Raw genomic sequence first — 17,030 nt, 5'->3', positions numbered from 1 at the left:
ATCATCCCTTGTTTTTGTGAGCCCCATGGATTCTTCCAACTTCGCTAACTATTTGAGGGCCACTTTGGCTTTGTACCCTCTGTAATGAGAGTAAGAACAGGCTGACTGCAGAGCCGCAGCTCCAGATATGACGTTATAGGTGTTGAGAGGCCTAGTAGCTAACATAAGGTATGTTTCAGTACAGGGAAGGCACTACTCAACATTTTTAGAAACTCTTAAACATTATGGCTCTTTACGGCCTACCTAGTGCACTATATATCCTGTAGGGAACTGTGCACATGAAGCTGAATCAGGTGCTGGAGCCCTTATTGTAAGACCTGCATAGTCCACTACGTAGGTAGGCAGCCGTTCGAGATTCAGCCTAAGCAATCATTAAATAAAATGAAGTTGGTAGTGCAGTCCAGTCAGAGAGATGGGCAGCGTGAACGAGCAGCTAATCAGTAAAGATTTACACCTGTGTATGTTGATCTTCAGCTGGCAGTACGAGATACACTTTAATGCTAATAAATAGAAAAATGTGACTATAAACACAAGTAGGTCTAGTTTCTCATCTAATAAGAGTGATGTAGTAGAGGTTCAATCCACCGAGCCAAAAGTGCAGCTGTTGTTCTTAAACAGCATGATCTGAAAGTCCAACGTTGCCTTCAAGCTCTCCTCAGAAGTCCCTACTTAAGACTTCGGAGGTTGTAAGTACCACTTGATTTGTGTTCAAATGGTTTTGGTTGAAAATAAGAAACGATGTCTTTGGTTTACTTTTGTTTTTCTGTTATTAAAGAGAGTGTGTGTATACATTACATCTGTATTTCCACGTGGGGATGGTTTCAGGCTACAAGGTTGTGGCTGATGAATATCTGAAATACGGCCAACTCGAAAGCTCAGGCTCACTAAAAAATTCAAGTTTTTGAATGGAAAGCTATGAAAGTACAACATTGTGGTGACGTTCATGTGGCTCCATCTGGTCAATGCAATATATCCAACACGAATTGAAGGAAGCATAAAAAGCTGCAGCGCTGCAGCTCTGCAGATGGACACTACTTGAGTCTGTAATTGCTTTTATTCTGTTCTTCATTTGCTGTTTTATTTTTTATTATACAGGGTGATTAAAAAAGATTAATCCAATTTCAAAATGATTGATTTCACCTGTAAATCATTACAGATCAATGCAGTGAGCTGAAAACGGTTTAACTGAGCATAAAGTTTATTATGTAATTGTACAAGGTCTCAGTCTGAACCTCCTTCAGCTGTACAGATGACATCAACACCACAGTCAAACTCATCCCATACTGGATTGAGCGTGTGAGATCTGGTGATGCTGGAGACCTTTTTCTTGGAACTGTTGGTACCAACGACGAATGCTCTGAGCTGTTGGAGGTTCACTGCCAGACTGACAGTCAGAAACTCTATGACCCACTCTTACAGTTGGATTGGTTCCTAGGTGCCTCACGGTGGTAAAAATGGTGCTTTGAAATTGGATGAATCTTTTTGAATAAGTCTGTATATCCTTATGTTGTTTTTTTGTTTTTATTTCAGTTCAAATCATTGAATTCAGGTGTTTCAATCGCTTCCATTGCCACAGGTGTATAAACCCAAGCCCCTAGGCCTGCACACTGCTTCTACAAACACTTGTGAAAGAATGGGTTGTTCTCCGGAGCTCAGTGAATTCCAGATTAAGAAATGGATGTCACTCAAGTTCATATGCGTGTGAAGCCAGACAACCGAATACTTTTGGCAATATAGTGTATTTAGGCTGTAAGCAAAACCCTGTTTGGTGGCCTAAATTTACCTGTATTTCACTGTCCAAAAAGGTTTTGTTTTCCTTCTAAGTGGTGAAATGTGACCAAAAACAAAGAAAATGTCAACTTTAATGACTGTAATTCTTTAACGAAGTGCAGGACAAACTGAAGCTTAATGGGTCATGCAGCTTTATTTTTATGTGTAGCCTCTAGTTTGTTAGTTTGCAAGAGTGTCTATTAGCTGAGGTGGACATCTCAAACACAAACAGATCACAGTGTAATATTGTTATTACAGTGTAATTGTTGTAAACATGTCTCTAGGATAAAAATGCTTTCATAAGCATTAAAGGCCTTGGATAGCACTTTTATTACAGATTAGATGGAACTGAAAATGATCTATATGTTAAAAGGTGAAGTTGTTGTAATTCTTGCAGATTCTGAGAGGTCATTTATCATCATTTATTACCAATGTCATAAACATGTTTACTGACATGAACATGCAGAATGTGAATTAGTTCAAAACTTGCACAGCAGCCTTTAAGGAGGACTTACTTTTTGAACACTTCCTTCGCATTCTGTGGATGTGGGAAGCAGAAGATCTTTGTTTAGACAGTAAAATGCAACTCCAAAGACAAACACTTCAATCTTCTCAACAGCCCTCTCATCGTGAATGCCACCAAAGAACATGCTGTGACAAACTGTCCCAACCTCTTGTTAGGCAGTAAAGTGAGTGGGTGCCACGAGTGATTGTTAAACAGAAAGGCTCCTGGCACCTGCAGCTGGTTTATGAAGGTATTTTTCACTCTTCCATCTGGACGTCTCTTAACAGAGCGCAGCCCTCAGTTGAGGAACACTATCTATGGCTGGGAGAAGAACTACTCAAATACAAGAGCCTGGATTCCGGCGGCAGTGGAAGGCTCTGGAAATCAATATTTGCTTGTTGGCACTAATCAGAAAAGGATGCGTACAGCGTGAGGACAGGTAGTCTGTCAATCAGCAGCCAGAATATAGGAACATAGGAGCTTGAGGAGGAACTTGTCTCCCCGGGGGGGCTTCTACAAGCAGTGAGCTCCGCCACCCAGCTTCGCCATCGCTTCTCGGTTAATTAGGGTTCAGTAAAACTGCCAAAGGTGCACAAGAGCCAGAACCCCAAAACTTGTTTGGAATATAGTGTGAAATATTGTGTTTCATGTTGTGCTTCATTTTTTTCTGCACAGTTCAATCACTGACATGTAAATAAAGTAATTGAAAGTCATTTGATGGTAAACGTGCCTTTCTAGAGAAACTCTGAGTCACAATTGTTCACAGCTGTTGTGATTTGAAGTGTTAAGTATGTCTAAAAGCTAAAGCTGTTACCCAAAATCATTACATAACATTATGCTGCCTGATGCCAATTATAATAGTTTTGAATTTTTTTAATCCAAAGTTCTGAGGCAAAATAGTCCCTCAAAAGTTTACCACTCTTACCATTACATTCTAAATGACTTCTTTGAATTCTAACAATTGAACTATGCAGCAATTCTGAAAAATCTGTATGTGAACAACTGCAATTTTTCCTGGATTTGAACCGGGTTTATATTTCTGTAGAATGGCTTTGAGTGTATGTAACATGCATCAGTCTGTATCAGTTAAGAAGAACTCAGAATAATCAACATACTCAAACTCATTTTATGAGTTTAAATGAAGTTAAACACATGGTTAAACACCCACAGTTACGATGCCGCTGAGAAAAGGTCTAAGAAAGAGAACCTGAGTACCTGAAGGAACACAGCCATCTGCGGCTCTTCCATGGACTGAATGGCCGTCTCTACCAGTTTGACGGCCACCTCCAGATAATCTCCGTGGCGGCGGATGAGAGATCGCACATGGCTCAGTTTTTGGTCCTGCTCACGGCTGATGCACTCCACCAGCTCCTTCTTACGCTCATCCAAGACGGCGTAGAGGACTTCAAACTTATCGAATAGCTGCTGCTTCTGCCGCCGACCATTTTCCTAAAAAGCACAAAGTTATATGCCTACTCTGACTTCATTTATCAGCAGATGTCCTTCCTTAAACTCTTTTCTGTGAAATAGTTTAACAGTTTTCTTTTTAACACCATCACCACAGTCTTCATTGTTCTGGTCAGATTGCTCATCACAGTGTAAAGCAGGTTGGCCGGCTTAGATGTGGCCTTTAGGTGAATGGATTTCATTCTCACTTCGATGGTCCTGCAAATGTCCTCCATCTGTGAGATCAAGGCCTGGACTCTGTCATTTCCTACAACCAGGATGGCAATGCCGTCGCTCAGCTCGGTCTGAAACAAAACAGGGCAACACTTGAGCGACCAGGCTTCATACAAAACATGACCATCATTCTCTAAGTGTCATCTTTCACAAGACAACAGTGTCAGACTTGATTATGTCTCACTTGTCAAATCCGTTCTGACAAACAAGGGAGAGCAGTACAGCGAGTGGACTGGGAGCTGGGTTTGTAAGGATGTTCACAGTCATGACTGACCAAACTTTTGCTCATTTGCCTTTGTAATCTGTGATTCACTGGACGAGCGAAAATGTCACTGCAGCCACCTGTGTGGAAGCATGACTGTCGTCAGGAGCTGACCTGCCACTGCAGCATTTGAGCTCCACTTTGGCTCGGGCTGGCATTATATCATGCCATCGCCAAAAAAATCAAGCGAGGCCGTCTCTCAGCAGGAGCAGCCACAAGTAGGGAACTTCTCCCAGTCGTGCAAATTGACCTTCGGCAGAGCAAAGTTGCACATAACACACCGACATATGGTGTCCTCCATGCACGCAGCTTCGCTGTTGTGCGAGATGCTGGCTCTATTAGTCATTGTTCATCTGGTGGCTGGTAGATGTTGATGAGAGTGAGCTGAGAGCAGCACCTTACTCCAAAAACACAAACTCAAGTAAAAGACCAAAGGAGGCAAACTATGATTCAAACGCCGCAGGGAGGGGTGAGTCATGTCTCAGGGCCAGCCGTAACCTGATGAGAAGACTTTGATTACTGTCCAGCCCACTGGAAGCAGGTCAAGACCTTAGCACTGCGCCGGGCAGCCAGCGAGTTAATGAAGTGAGTTGCTGCTGTTAGGCAGACTGATATCTGTCTGGGTGCTCATAGTGCTCAGTTCATTTTCAGTGGAGATCAATCAAAATCTTATTTTGATATAAAACAATACTGGGTTGGCCAGTTGTCCTGGTTAATGATCATCCATCTGTTGTCAGTTAAATGCTCTAATTTATAGTGAACATGTTTTTATATGGACACATAATATAGAGACATGATTGGTCTCTGAATTTTGGTATTGGAAGCTTATGGCCACCAGTGGGCACTGTGCAAACCGCATTCTGATCTCATCACATTGTCGCCTCAAACCACATGGAGCTGTGAAAGACCCAGGAAACTGAATTCTGTGTTCTCTTTCTGATCAGGTTAATCTTGTTCTTGCAGTCAAAAGGTAAATATGTACTAAGTTCATCTTTTGAATAAACGAGCAATATATTTCACCATATTTCTCTCCTCTCAGGGGCAGTCAGGAGGTCAGGGAACCAGCCCTGTAACCCGAAGGTCACTGGTTCGATCCCCTGAGCCGACAGTACGTGACTGAAGTGCCCTTGAGCAAGACACCTAAACCCCAACTGCCCTGGATAGGGCTACCCACCACTCCGGGCAAGTGGGCTCACTGTCCACTAGTGTGTATGTGGTGTTTCACTGAAGGGATGGGGGTGAAATTTCCCGTCTATTAAAATAAGTGGTCCTAATTTTGGTTTAACGCTTATAAGCAGGATAGTAACATTACTGCTGCTGTGTGCTGATTAGCTGATTGGCTGATTGGATGATTTTAGGTCAGTATGAGTGGCAGAGCAGGCTAGGAGTGTTGAGAGCTGTCAATCAAGCTGCTCACTAGACACGCCCCCTCAGTTCTTAGACAGGTTTGATCAGTGTTTTTAAGATGTGTTTTATCATTTATATGTCATATTTATAATTCAAGCTTTGCTGGACATTTAATATGACACTCGTGTTTAATATCATATAAACATTTATTCATTTTCATATCCATTTTATTATGTTATCCTGTGTTTCGTGGGACTTTAAAGTCAATGTGAATTGGAAATTACATTCCATGTATTTATGAGTGAAAATCAAGGAGGTCCTTCAGAGACACTTTTGTCAACGGTGGGAGTGGAAGAAAGGATATTATTGGTCAGTAATGTTTTGACACACCCACTGATGCAAGGTGAGAAGAACGTTCTCCTTTAGGTCAAATATGATGAGTCAACCTCCACATGACGAGGTAGAGCTGACAAAGTAAATAAGGGCCATTTTGATCTCAGGTGGAGATGTAATCTCAATCAGTGGGAACTGGAAAAAAGTAGGGACAGAATTTAGGCTTCAAAATTGCTCCTATTAATGTTTTGAGCTGTTTGATGTACTGCTGTTTTGTTTTGGTGTGTGTGAGTGTCTGATGAGACACCTGAGCTGTGATATGAGACTCAGCCCCTTGTAGTGCGAGATGCTTGCTGGGTTGTGCATCATCCACACACACCTGCTTCTCCTCCTTTCAGTTCACACTGTCGCTCCAGGTTTACTCGGCCTTCCTCGGTGTGGTGAGTCGTGTGGTGAAGGTGAAGACTTCGCAAACCTTTGATTAAGTGGCTGAGTTTGGAACTACAGTGAAGCACAAGTGCAGTGCCTTTGGCTCCACAAGGACCTGATTTTGCAGTCCTCATCCTGTTTAAGCCCTGGACTGCACATTTTAGTGTTTTATATTCTCTAACTCAGTGGTTCCCAATCACGTCCTCAGGGCCTCCAGACAGTCCACATTGTTCCTTCATCCATTTGTGAGGTGGGTTGGAGCAAAAATGTTGTCTGTAAATGGGGGCTTTGAGGACCAGTTTGAGAACCACTTAATACACTTTAATGTACTCTCATTTCCTGAACACTAAGGCCCAGTCCCATTTCACCCCTTGCCCCTACCACTTGGCCCTTAGTCCGCAAGACGGAGCACAAGAGACCAAAGAAATCCACAAATGTGAGAATTTTCTCTGTTAGAAAATTACAATAACCATTGTTTTATCTTACTTAAATATCATTTGGGTATTTGTCGTTTTTCTTCATAACAAGCATAAAAAATCTCTAATAGAATGCTATTAGAATGGGGGCAGTCGTGGGCTGGAGGTTAGGGATCTGGCCCTGTGACCGGAAGATTGCCAGTTCGATCCCCAGGGCTGACAGTTCATGACTGAGGTGTCCTTGAGCAAGACACCTAACCCCCAACTGCTCCCCAGGCGCCGTGGATAGGGCTGCCCACCGCTCCGGGCAAGTGTGCTCACTGCCCCCTAGCGTGTATGTGGCGTTTCACTTCACGGATGGGTTAAATGCGGAGGTGGAATTTCCCCATTTGTGGGATCAAAAAAGTATCACTTAACGTCTCTGTAGGAAGCTAGCTAACTTTCCCGTTCCACCTTAAATAATCCAGCAGTTCTGATGCCTGCAGCGCTAGAATGTAACTGCTGCTCCATTTAAGGTTGAACGGTAAAATGTGAACAAGAATCTGGTGAATATCTGACTTCAGCTTCATATCACTGAAGAATTCGGAGGTGGGTGGGTGATAAACAACTGCCCCTCTCTTTGAAGGCATATGATCCCTAAATGTAACTAAAGCCCAGCAGTGAAGAGCTAAACTTTACCCTCCTCTGATGTCACTGCAGACAGGCAGGGTTGCCTTAATACATAAATACTACAGACAATCTATTTTAATCCCTCAGTAATAATATTTAGTGTGTCAGTATCGGACTATTTTCAGCTCAAATATGCAATTTGCATTATTTCTCTAACTGAGCTGATCCTAAGAGCTGATCATACTTTGCCTGAGGTGCCAGAATGTAACTGCTGCGCTCTGGAAAATCTGTACAAGTAGCTGCTAAATATGAAGCCAACATTATCCTTGTCGCATCTATCGCACTACTGAAAATCATATTTCCAAATCAAATATATTGCAAATGCGGCTTCTATTTCAGTGTAATCTTGCTGTGTGAATGTGTAGAGCTCAGAGAGGATTCATTTCTGTTAGCATTTTAGTATCTGTGCACTACTTTTAGCTTACAGTGCACCAGCTTTATGACCTACCCCTGTGGGAGGGGCTGAAAATAAAAATAAGACGCAGAACTACAAAAGTGATTCTACGTTAGCCCTTCTAGCCTTTTCAGTACTTTTAAAAGCCCATCAGTGGAGCAGGGGACTGTTCTGTCTTGTTAGCTGTGGCGGCTGCAGAGGCCCAAGGTTATTTCAATGCTGGCCTGAGGCACCAGAAAGTAACTGCTGCCTCATTTAAGTTGGAACAGGAAAATTCAGATAAGAAGCTGGAGAAAAAGAAGCCAATTTCAGCTTCATTGAGAGCTGAAAATCATGTGACAACTTATTTTGCTGTTTCACAGAATCAAGAGGTCACTACCATATGCATACCTCTATGTAAGGCGATACGTCTGTGCATCTGCCACATTGGAGACGTCAAGATCCGCTTGTGAACAGATTCACTTGTATTGGGAGACAAAGAGTCTCAGGATTAAATCAGCCACAACTTCCTCATTACTCAACCCATTTTCACCAAATCTGTTTTATTACAATCCTCAGACACAGATTAATCCAGGCTGCACTGCTGCTCGGTTCTCTCGTTCCACCTTAAATGGTGCAGCAGTCACTTTGTGTAAGAAGGTGCTAAAGTTAACCTATTATGAATATCTACGCGGATTAAGGAACACTATAATTCACTGAGCAACAAAGCTTTAACCATCACTGTAAATAAATAACTACTACATATAATTAAGATCCCCTGAATAGACTATTAAATGAAATAAGCTTAATATAAAACCAGAGGAAAAATAATCACATCAACAGGTTCTCTGGGCCTCATTAACCACACGACCATATCTACACAAACATCACACAGACAATAAACATCACACAGACATGAGTGTGGATCTCTGCGTTCCCTCCGTTATATAATCCTATCCCACTTTCTGAGAGTGATATTCCTGAAATACTGGAATTTTGGACAGTATCTTTATCAAAGCTGTAAAGGTACTGAATGCAGTCCAGCAGTGATGTTGACTTCCCCAAAATGGCGGCATCCCCTGACGCGCCTGGCTGGACCCAAGGCGGCATCTAGGCATGTATATCTATGGTCAGTACAATTTTGTCCTGTTTGCTAATGTTTGTGTTTGGCTTTGTTGGTTACATTTCTTGCTGTGCCGCTGTTTGTCCTAAAATATGATGGCTGCGCAATGTCTGCGAAGAGTTTTATGGTCATGAAGATCTAATAAAAAGTGTTTCTTGCTTTCAATCCTCTTCGTCTTCTAGGGATGACAATGTTTGTGGTGATCTTTATGACGGCCAACTTCTTACTTTGTGTACCTTTTTTCCGAGTAAACAACCACCCACCTATTCAGCCGGACACTGAAGGACGACTGACTTTCGAACTCTCCTGCTACCTGCTTCAGACCAGCTGCCCACGCCCCAGCTACCACCACCTGCCTTGGACTAGCTGCCCACCCTACACTGATGTTTTCATAGACTCCTAGATATTACTACTACTACTACTGCTATTAATATCAGTAGTATAATAACTCTGTAGGTAGTTTGATCAGAGGAGGATGGGTCCCCCTTGTGAGCCTTGGTTCCTCTCAAAAGTTTCTTCCTCAGCTCTGAGGGAGTTTCTCCTTGCCACTGGCACCCCTGGCTTGCTCACCTGGGGGGGGTTTACATTCATGTTAAAACTTTGTCTTTACTGGAATTCTGTGAAGCTGCTTTGTGACATCATCAGTTGTAAAAAGCGCTACAAATACATTTCACTTGATTTGTACTTGCAATTAAGATCAGGGCTTAAAGCCTATGGACTTCCATGGGGCTGTCCTATAGCTGCTCATCCTATTGTGGATTGGATCCAACCATATATGCCCTCCAAAGGATGTGTAGCTAGGATCTATCGTAAATTGATTGAAGCTACTATGAAATCTCTTTCTGTCACTGCATTACGGAGAAGAGGGAGCTTTTCTGCCTTAAATTAACTCCGGAATGGGGGACTATTTGGTCTAATCTTAGCAGAAAATCCAAAAATCTCACATACCAACTTATTCATTTTAAATTTATTTATAGATAAAATAAATTAATAGCGCAGGTTTTATAAATAGCTATAGCTCAATTCATTCTCTGAGGGTACAGATATTAAAATTTCTATTTTTTTCTTCTTCTTAATGTTTCACATGTTCTATATGTTACCTTTTTTCACCTTTATTGCCCCTTGTAATATTTGTTTGCTTGTATGTTTGTAGTTTGTTGTCCTCCCTCTACACGATGGCAGCATATATGAAAAGAAATTTGTAATACCAGTAATAAAGAAAAATTGGTCCTCTGAAGAGGTGGTGGTGGCGGGCGAATTAAAAAACAAAATAAAATCATTTTTAAAAATACCTATTATTGTCATGTACACTATATTGCCAAAAGTATTTGGTCGTCTGGCTTCACACGCATATGAACTTGACTGACATCCCATTCTTAATCCATAGGGCTTAATATGATGTCGGCCCACCCTTTGCAGCTGTAACAGCTTCAACTCTTCTTGGAAGGCTTTCCACAAGGGTTAGGAGTGTGTTTATGGGAATTTTTGACCATTCTTCCAGAATTCCATGCCCAAGAGGGTTCAGGCAGTGCTAGATAATAATGGTGGTCACACTAAATATTGACACTTTGAGAACAATTTGGACACATTCACTGTGAGGTGGACTCATGTTGCCAGCTATTTAGACATTAATGGCTGTGTGCTGAGTTCTTTTCAGAGCACAGTAAATCTGCACTGCTATACAAGCTGCACACTGACTACTTTGTTATATCCAAGTTTCATTTCTATAGTGTTGCCCCTTGAAAAGATAGAATATCTGCAGAAATGTGAGGGGTGCACTCACTTTTGTGAGATACTGTACATGTATGTCACAGTAGACTGTTCTCTACCTTCTGACTCTTGTAAACAGTCTGCAGTGGAGCCACATCACAGTCCTTGTGTGCACCAAACACTTTGCACATAGAGCAAGTGGGCATTTCACAGGTGAGGCAGTAGATGTTGATCTTCTCCTCCTCGTGCTCCTCACACATCAGCTGCTGCTGGTCTGGTTTGGGTAGGAGTGGCCTACAAAGAGAATAAGAGGCTGAGAGAAAGAGAGAGGAGGTTCCTGAGGCCGACATGGATATGAAGCACTGTTGTAAGGCTCACTTTGGTCTTTGTCTAGTGAACAGTTCAAGGCTCGTCATGATCATTAAATTTACTGACATATAAATATTTGCGATTAATGTTTTCTTGAAAGTCAACTGAATGGTACCAAAGCCTGAAATGGCCAGACTGACAGAATAGACAGTTTGTTTCTTAGCTATCGTTACTTTATAGCTCCCAGGTGTGATAAAAATCTTCAGCTCAAATAAACAAACATGACTCAGTGCTGCCCCTAAAAGTGGTGCAGGGGATTAGAAATAGGAAACAGGATATCGTACCAATGAGATGTTCAGACTATAGTGACAGGGTGTCTAAAGTGACCCACCAATTTAAGTAGAAACATTAAGTGGAAAGAGATCTTCCTATTTTTTTAAGATCAGGGTTGAAAAACATTAATATGATCCTTCTGCTGTCGCCACAGTAAAGCTTGTGTGATTTCCAAATACTGGTCTTGTGAGATGCTATTTTTATGACAACACTGCCATCCTCCTGCTGTGACATCATAGGTGTGATGTCACGTCCCTCAGACGGGCAGCGCCATCCTCTAGCTTGGTGATTTCAGAACTCTGCTGCCTTTTAGAGCCACTGAAAGTGACTGATAAGTCTCATTCAATATTCTGGACCAAAATGAGAGGAATACTCACAAAGACCTTTTCAAAATGCTCCTGTCATGATGCATTCATCTTTAATGGCTTGTCAAGTGGGTGAGGGATGGTCTGTCCAGCGAGCTGGCCAGGAGCTCTCATAGACCCAGAATTGAAATTTGGGAAGCAGTGCCACCCAGTGGCTGGATCAAGTGGAAGCTAGGTTTTTTTAAAACTGATTCATCAGAGCCGGATGAACAAACAACAACAGCAACAACAACCACAACCACAGCAAAAGAACAAGCAAATCTCAAATATCGGTTCAGGTCTTGATCCAAGGTGAGAGCTTCCTGAGTGTTTTTAAGCATGTGATCCTTTGAGTAGATTGTATTAATGATATATTAAGGTTATATACTGTAAAAGGATGTTAAACTTAAGTGCATCACTGATAAGAACAGAAAACATGAGAAAAAACAAACGTGATATTTGAAGGTTGGACATTTACTAAAGAAATGATTTAATAAAGAGATGATTAGATGATTTAATGAAATGATGATCTTACAAATGACACGGTTTCAGTCACATGAACAGAATGAATGAGACAAACTACTTGCTCCTCGTTGGCGTTATTTAGATGGGTAAATGATGCCACACTCTCCGGCGTTCTTTCGTGCTTGAATGCCAAGTTGGAACTAATAACAGACAGTAACATCTGAATGACCATATTAAATTTTCTTTTTCTACACACTTCATATCTCAGGAGGTTTCATGACGCATTGTTTACTGCTTTAGGGATGAAGCGTCCTGGTTATTTTTAGCACTTTGGCTCAGGATTTGAAGCAATTACTAAAGCCTGAGGTCCTGCCTGTTAAGTTTACATAGTACGTCAAAAAATCTCTCTCAACCTGATGAAACACCCACATGGCCCACTGCACTCACTCGGCTCAGGAAATGCTGTGGCAGTCTGAGAAGTTACGACAGCTCAGGGTTCCTCCTGATATCAGACAGAGATCCTTTAAAGCCTGAAGTGAAGGTAACTGTAACTTTATCACTAATCAGGTTTCCTTCTGAACCACGACTGAAACAGGTCCACTACACAGACTGACCTGGTGGACTCTTGTTTGTAGATGTCAATTATGTTCTCCACTAAGAGGTTCCTCTGAAGGCCGTACACTCCATGCCGGTCTAGCACCACCTCGTGTCGGCAAGACGGGCAGCGGAAACGGCCTCCAGTGGACACGGTGGTGGAACCACGCGTCTGCCAAAGAGGGTTGGAGGCCTAGTGAAATGAAAACAAAGGACTACATCAAAGTGGTGTCGTGTCTTCTTGGCAGATACATACTGTGCAGTCAAAATGTGATGTGTGTCCCATGTCCCGGCACCCAGGAGAAGAAGCTCCCCTGATGCCATCTGTCTCTATCTGACATATAATTGATCTGTCAAATCATTTATCATTGCATTCTTCAAAAAAATGTTCTTACCACTTTAACCCTTGTGTGGTGTTCAGGTCTGTGGGACATGTTTTCAATGTTTACAAAAATAAAAATGATGAGATTTATTAATATTTCATCCTCAGATTCTTGGTCTTTGCTCATTTTCTTTGAAGAACATATAAAATAACCCATTTTCAGTGCTTCACTCTGTTCACCCCCCACACATTTATACTACACATGTCGTGCTGGGCTGAACCCGGTAAAAGTGTGGAGGTGCTGTGTCCTTCACTCTATTCTCCTCCTATATGGCCTGCTGCTAGTGTGTGGGTGTGTGGGTGTGAGTGTGGACAACATGGCCAAGCTGCTGACTGGCTACAGCTGCTAAAGTAGAACCCTACGCTAGACACTGTGATATTTTAAACACCTGGTATTTTTACATAAACTGTTCTGGCTGTACTGATTAAACAAACAATAATGTGGTGGGTCCAGCAGACCACTGAGTAACACACACCCACACACACACACAGGTTAATTATCCTCTTTGAAATTAAAATGAGAGGCTTTGATAAACTCAATTCTTATTGACTGCTCTTTACTAAGCTATGACAAAAAACTAAAATAAAAATACCATTTTAATTAGTTAATAATTCTTGATGATAGACAGACAGACAGACAGACAGACAGACAGATCTATCTCTCTCACAACTGGAAATATACAAAAATATGCAATAAGATTAATAATTTTTTTTCTTAAAATCCAACTTTCTTAAAAACTCACTAACTTCATATAAATGTAATATATGCATACATAACAACAAACAAAAGAATGAATGGATGGATAAATGAATAAAAATTACATTAGACTTCAAAAGGTTTCCCGGGAGCAGATCTCAGGAACGTGGTTGGTCTCAGAGTTAAGCAGAGCTCAGTCACTCCGTAAACATGCAGGAATTAGATTTGCCCCATCATTGAGTCAGGAAGGAAAATAGAGAGAGACACCGTATGCTTGGAGGGAGGTGGGGTTGCGTGGGGGCTTCTTCCCACATTCCACCCTACAATGACTTTGACGTTCAGAGCTCTGAAAACACCTCCAGATCTTCATATAAAGCACAAAGCCAAAACTCTTAGAAATGGGAAGAATCCAGGTACTATTTTGACTGATATCACACATCAGTCACAACTCTCAGGAGCTCAGCACCACTCAGACCCTTCTCATGCTGCCAGATCGTGATGTCTGTTCTACTCCACCCCCCGATCTTCTGTAAAGAATTGAATTTTCTACCCAGAAAGACTTTGTCTACATCTTTAACAGGCAGTTCTGACACACTAGAATGGAGGAATACACGTCTGTTTTATCCTAATCTTTTCAGTTTGAATTGGATTTTTTTAACTATCCTAATTTAATTTCTCATTTGATCTTTTTAAATAATGTTTAAATAGCATTTTTAAATCTAAATCATTTTTAAGTCTATTTTCGTTTACTTTTCTAAAACAACTCTGTACTTTGTATTTTCTCTTTTGTAAAGCACTCTGAATGAGAGCAGTGCATAAAAGGTGCTGCATAACTAAACTTCAAGTCAAATTTATTTGTATGCTTTTTACAACTGATGATGTCACAAAGCAGCTTCACAGAATTCCAATAAAGACAAAGTTTTAACAAAAATGTAAAACCCCCAGGTGAGCAAGGAGAAACTCCCTCAGAGCTGAGGAAGAAACCTTGGGAGGAACCAAGGCTCACAAGGGGGGACCTGTCCTCCTCTGCTCAAACTACCTACATAGTTATTATTCTACTAATATTAATAGTAGTAGTATTAGTAGTAGTAGTAGCTAGGAGTCCATGAGAACTTCAATGTCCACATGCATGACAGCTAGTCCAAGGCAGGTGGTGGTAGCTGGGGCATGGGCAGCTGTTCTGAAGTGGGTAGCAGGAGGGCTCGACAGTCAGTCGTCCTTCAGTGTCCGGCTGGACAGGTGGGCGGTTGTTTACTCGGGAAAAGGCAGGGAGATGAAACTTGCCTTGTTTGCACATCACTACACATTACAGCAGCTCATCTCAAAGTGTTTCACTGGTGTTCAGTGACTTGACTGTTTACCAAATTCAGGGGATGAGTTGCTGTGCTATTCAGTCTATGATAGATCTCAGTTCAACGACAGAACCTAATCTTCTCAGTTTTGAAGTACGTTGAAGTGCTGATGTCTAATATCACCAACAGCTCACATTTCCCAAACAATGGTCCTCACGTTAGCTTTTAGACTACATACACCAGAAGAAGAAAGTGTTCTACCAAAAGAGGCTGTATGACACCTACATAAGCTTGTCATGATGACTGACATAAGCCTACATAAGTGTTTATAAATGCTTATTATGATAGGCTACTTTAGCTAACTTTAATTAAAATTGGCAAATGTAAACTTTCTAGTGAATGAGGCCTGTTGGAATAAGCATTTGTAAATATTTATGTAGACTTATGTCAGTCGTCATGACAAGCTTAAGTAGGTGCCATAGCCTTATGAACAGAACCCTACAGTAAATTGTTACTGTTATGCTTAAAAGAGCTTAATACTGCTATGAATCGCTCTATAAAGCCCAGTGAAAACTAAGGAACAGCATCCATAAGAAAAGGTCAAGAACTCAGAGATCTATAGATTTTCTGCATGGATCATTGTGTGTTATCAACCTCTTCAGACCTCGAAAGGACACCACGCTGTTGCCCTGAACAGAACCATGTGCTGCAGAGCAATAAAAAGCAAAAAATAAATCAATAAAATAGAGCGGTGTCTCGATAAGAGTACATCATTTACCCAAAGCAATGAGCAAAGATCTGTTCATGTAAAAAGGCCATTTAAAACACGGACCACTGTCAAGAAATAAATCGTGAACCAGTGAAATGACCTCATTTTTTTAATGTGTGGTATTGATTTGTCAATAATCAGTGATAGTAAATGGTTCATCAGTGTATATTTTGATAGAATTGCTGGGACTAAGAGTCCAGGAGTCTTACATCCAGCTTGTCAACATGTTTGATGAATAGGGCTGTAATAGGTTAGCCGAGTTACATGATCAGTATCAGTATCAGACCTTGCCCATATGACAGCTCAGGTCAGAGGTGAAACCCACCTGTTCACTCAGTCGCAGGGTTTAGATCTAAAACTGGCCCGTTTGTAACTCGTTAATTCTTCTTTGCTGGTATCCAGTTACTAGTTACAGCTACTTCACCAAAGTCAGTGACACTGGAGCCCATTTCAGTAAACATGGATTACCTGGAAGACGTCACTGGCGCACTTCCTGCAGAGGTTGTGTTGGCATGGTAGTATGACCACTGGCTTGGTGAACATCTCCAGGCAAATGGGGCAGATGAGCTGCTTCTCCAGGTTCTCCATGGAGCTGGACTCCCCCACTGCCAGCTTGAAACCCAACGCAAAGTTCATTCCCACCTGCTTATTTTGCCTTTTCCCTGAAACGATGAGTCTCTCCGAACAGCGTCCTGATTAACAGAAGCTCTGTTGAACTGCCCGTCTTCACTCTGATGTCCACACCCTTCGAGCTGTGGATAAAATTGGTCTGTTTATCCTGTGTTGGGTTACTATCCAAATTGCACCCCTCCTCCCCGGCCTGAAGCCACGGCTACTGCCCTTTTGGAGACGCTATATGGCAGAGTGTTTCATCTCCTGTAACCTGAGAGGGGCTGCGGGCTGGTACTGGGGAACGGGAACAGTTGGTGTGTATTGGCTCAACGGCTCCAGAGTCACCAGAGTGACAGAGGAGATCTTGCGCCGATGACACGAGCTGCTAAAAACAAACCCTGGACACAACACTGAACACACATTTAACCTTATTATGAGGGATCAGAATGTTCTGTCCGATCTCTCTTAGTCAAATGTAAAATTCAAACTTCTACGTGAAAATCAGTAACCCGTTCTCCACAGAGGACTGAAGGGTGACATTTTCTGCACATTTTAGTACAGCATTTATTTATTTTTTATATTTTTTTCATTTAACATTTTGGAGGAAAATAAAACA

The 17,030-nt window shown here is 41.7% G+C and overlaps 1 protein-coding gene across 1 annotated transcript in view; it reads right to left on the bottom strand.

Moving 5' to 3' along the window:
- The window catches only part of trim54 (tripartite motif containing 54), a 33,360-nt gene extending 16,711 nt beyond the window's left edge, over window positions 1-16,649 (bottom strand). Inside the window, exons 1-6 of the mRNA XM_017701032.2 lie at window positions 16,271-16,649; window positions 12,683-12,855; window positions 10,737-10,911; window positions 3,931-4,026; window positions 3,491-3,724; window positions 2,286-2,308 (exon numbers count right to left, since the gene is read on the bottom strand). Of these exons, the coding sequence (XP_017556521.1) occupies window positions 2,286-2,308; window positions 3,491-3,724; window positions 3,931-4,026; window positions 10,737-10,911; window positions 12,683-12,855; window positions 16,271-16,438 (869 nt within the window). The 5' untranslated portion in view covers window positions 16,439-16,649. The remainder of the gene's footprint in view (window positions 1-2,285; window positions 2,309-3,490; window positions 3,725-3,930; window positions 4,027-10,736; window positions 10,912-12,682; window positions 12,856-16,270) is intronic.
- Window positions 16,650-17,030: the final 381 nt, after the last annotated feature.

Source organism: Pygocentrus nattereri, chromosome 4, assembly GCF_015220715.1.
Source record: "Pygocentrus nattereri isolate fPygNat1 chromosome 4, fPygNat1.pri, whole genome shotgun sequence".
In the NCBI taxonomy this organism is placed as follows: Eukaryota; Metazoa; Chordata; class Actinopteri; order Characiformes; family Serrasalmidae; genus Pygocentrus; species Pygocentrus nattereri.
The sequence above is the reverse complement of the archived record's forward strand: the minus strand, read 5'-3'. Positions and strand labels throughout refer to the sequence as shown.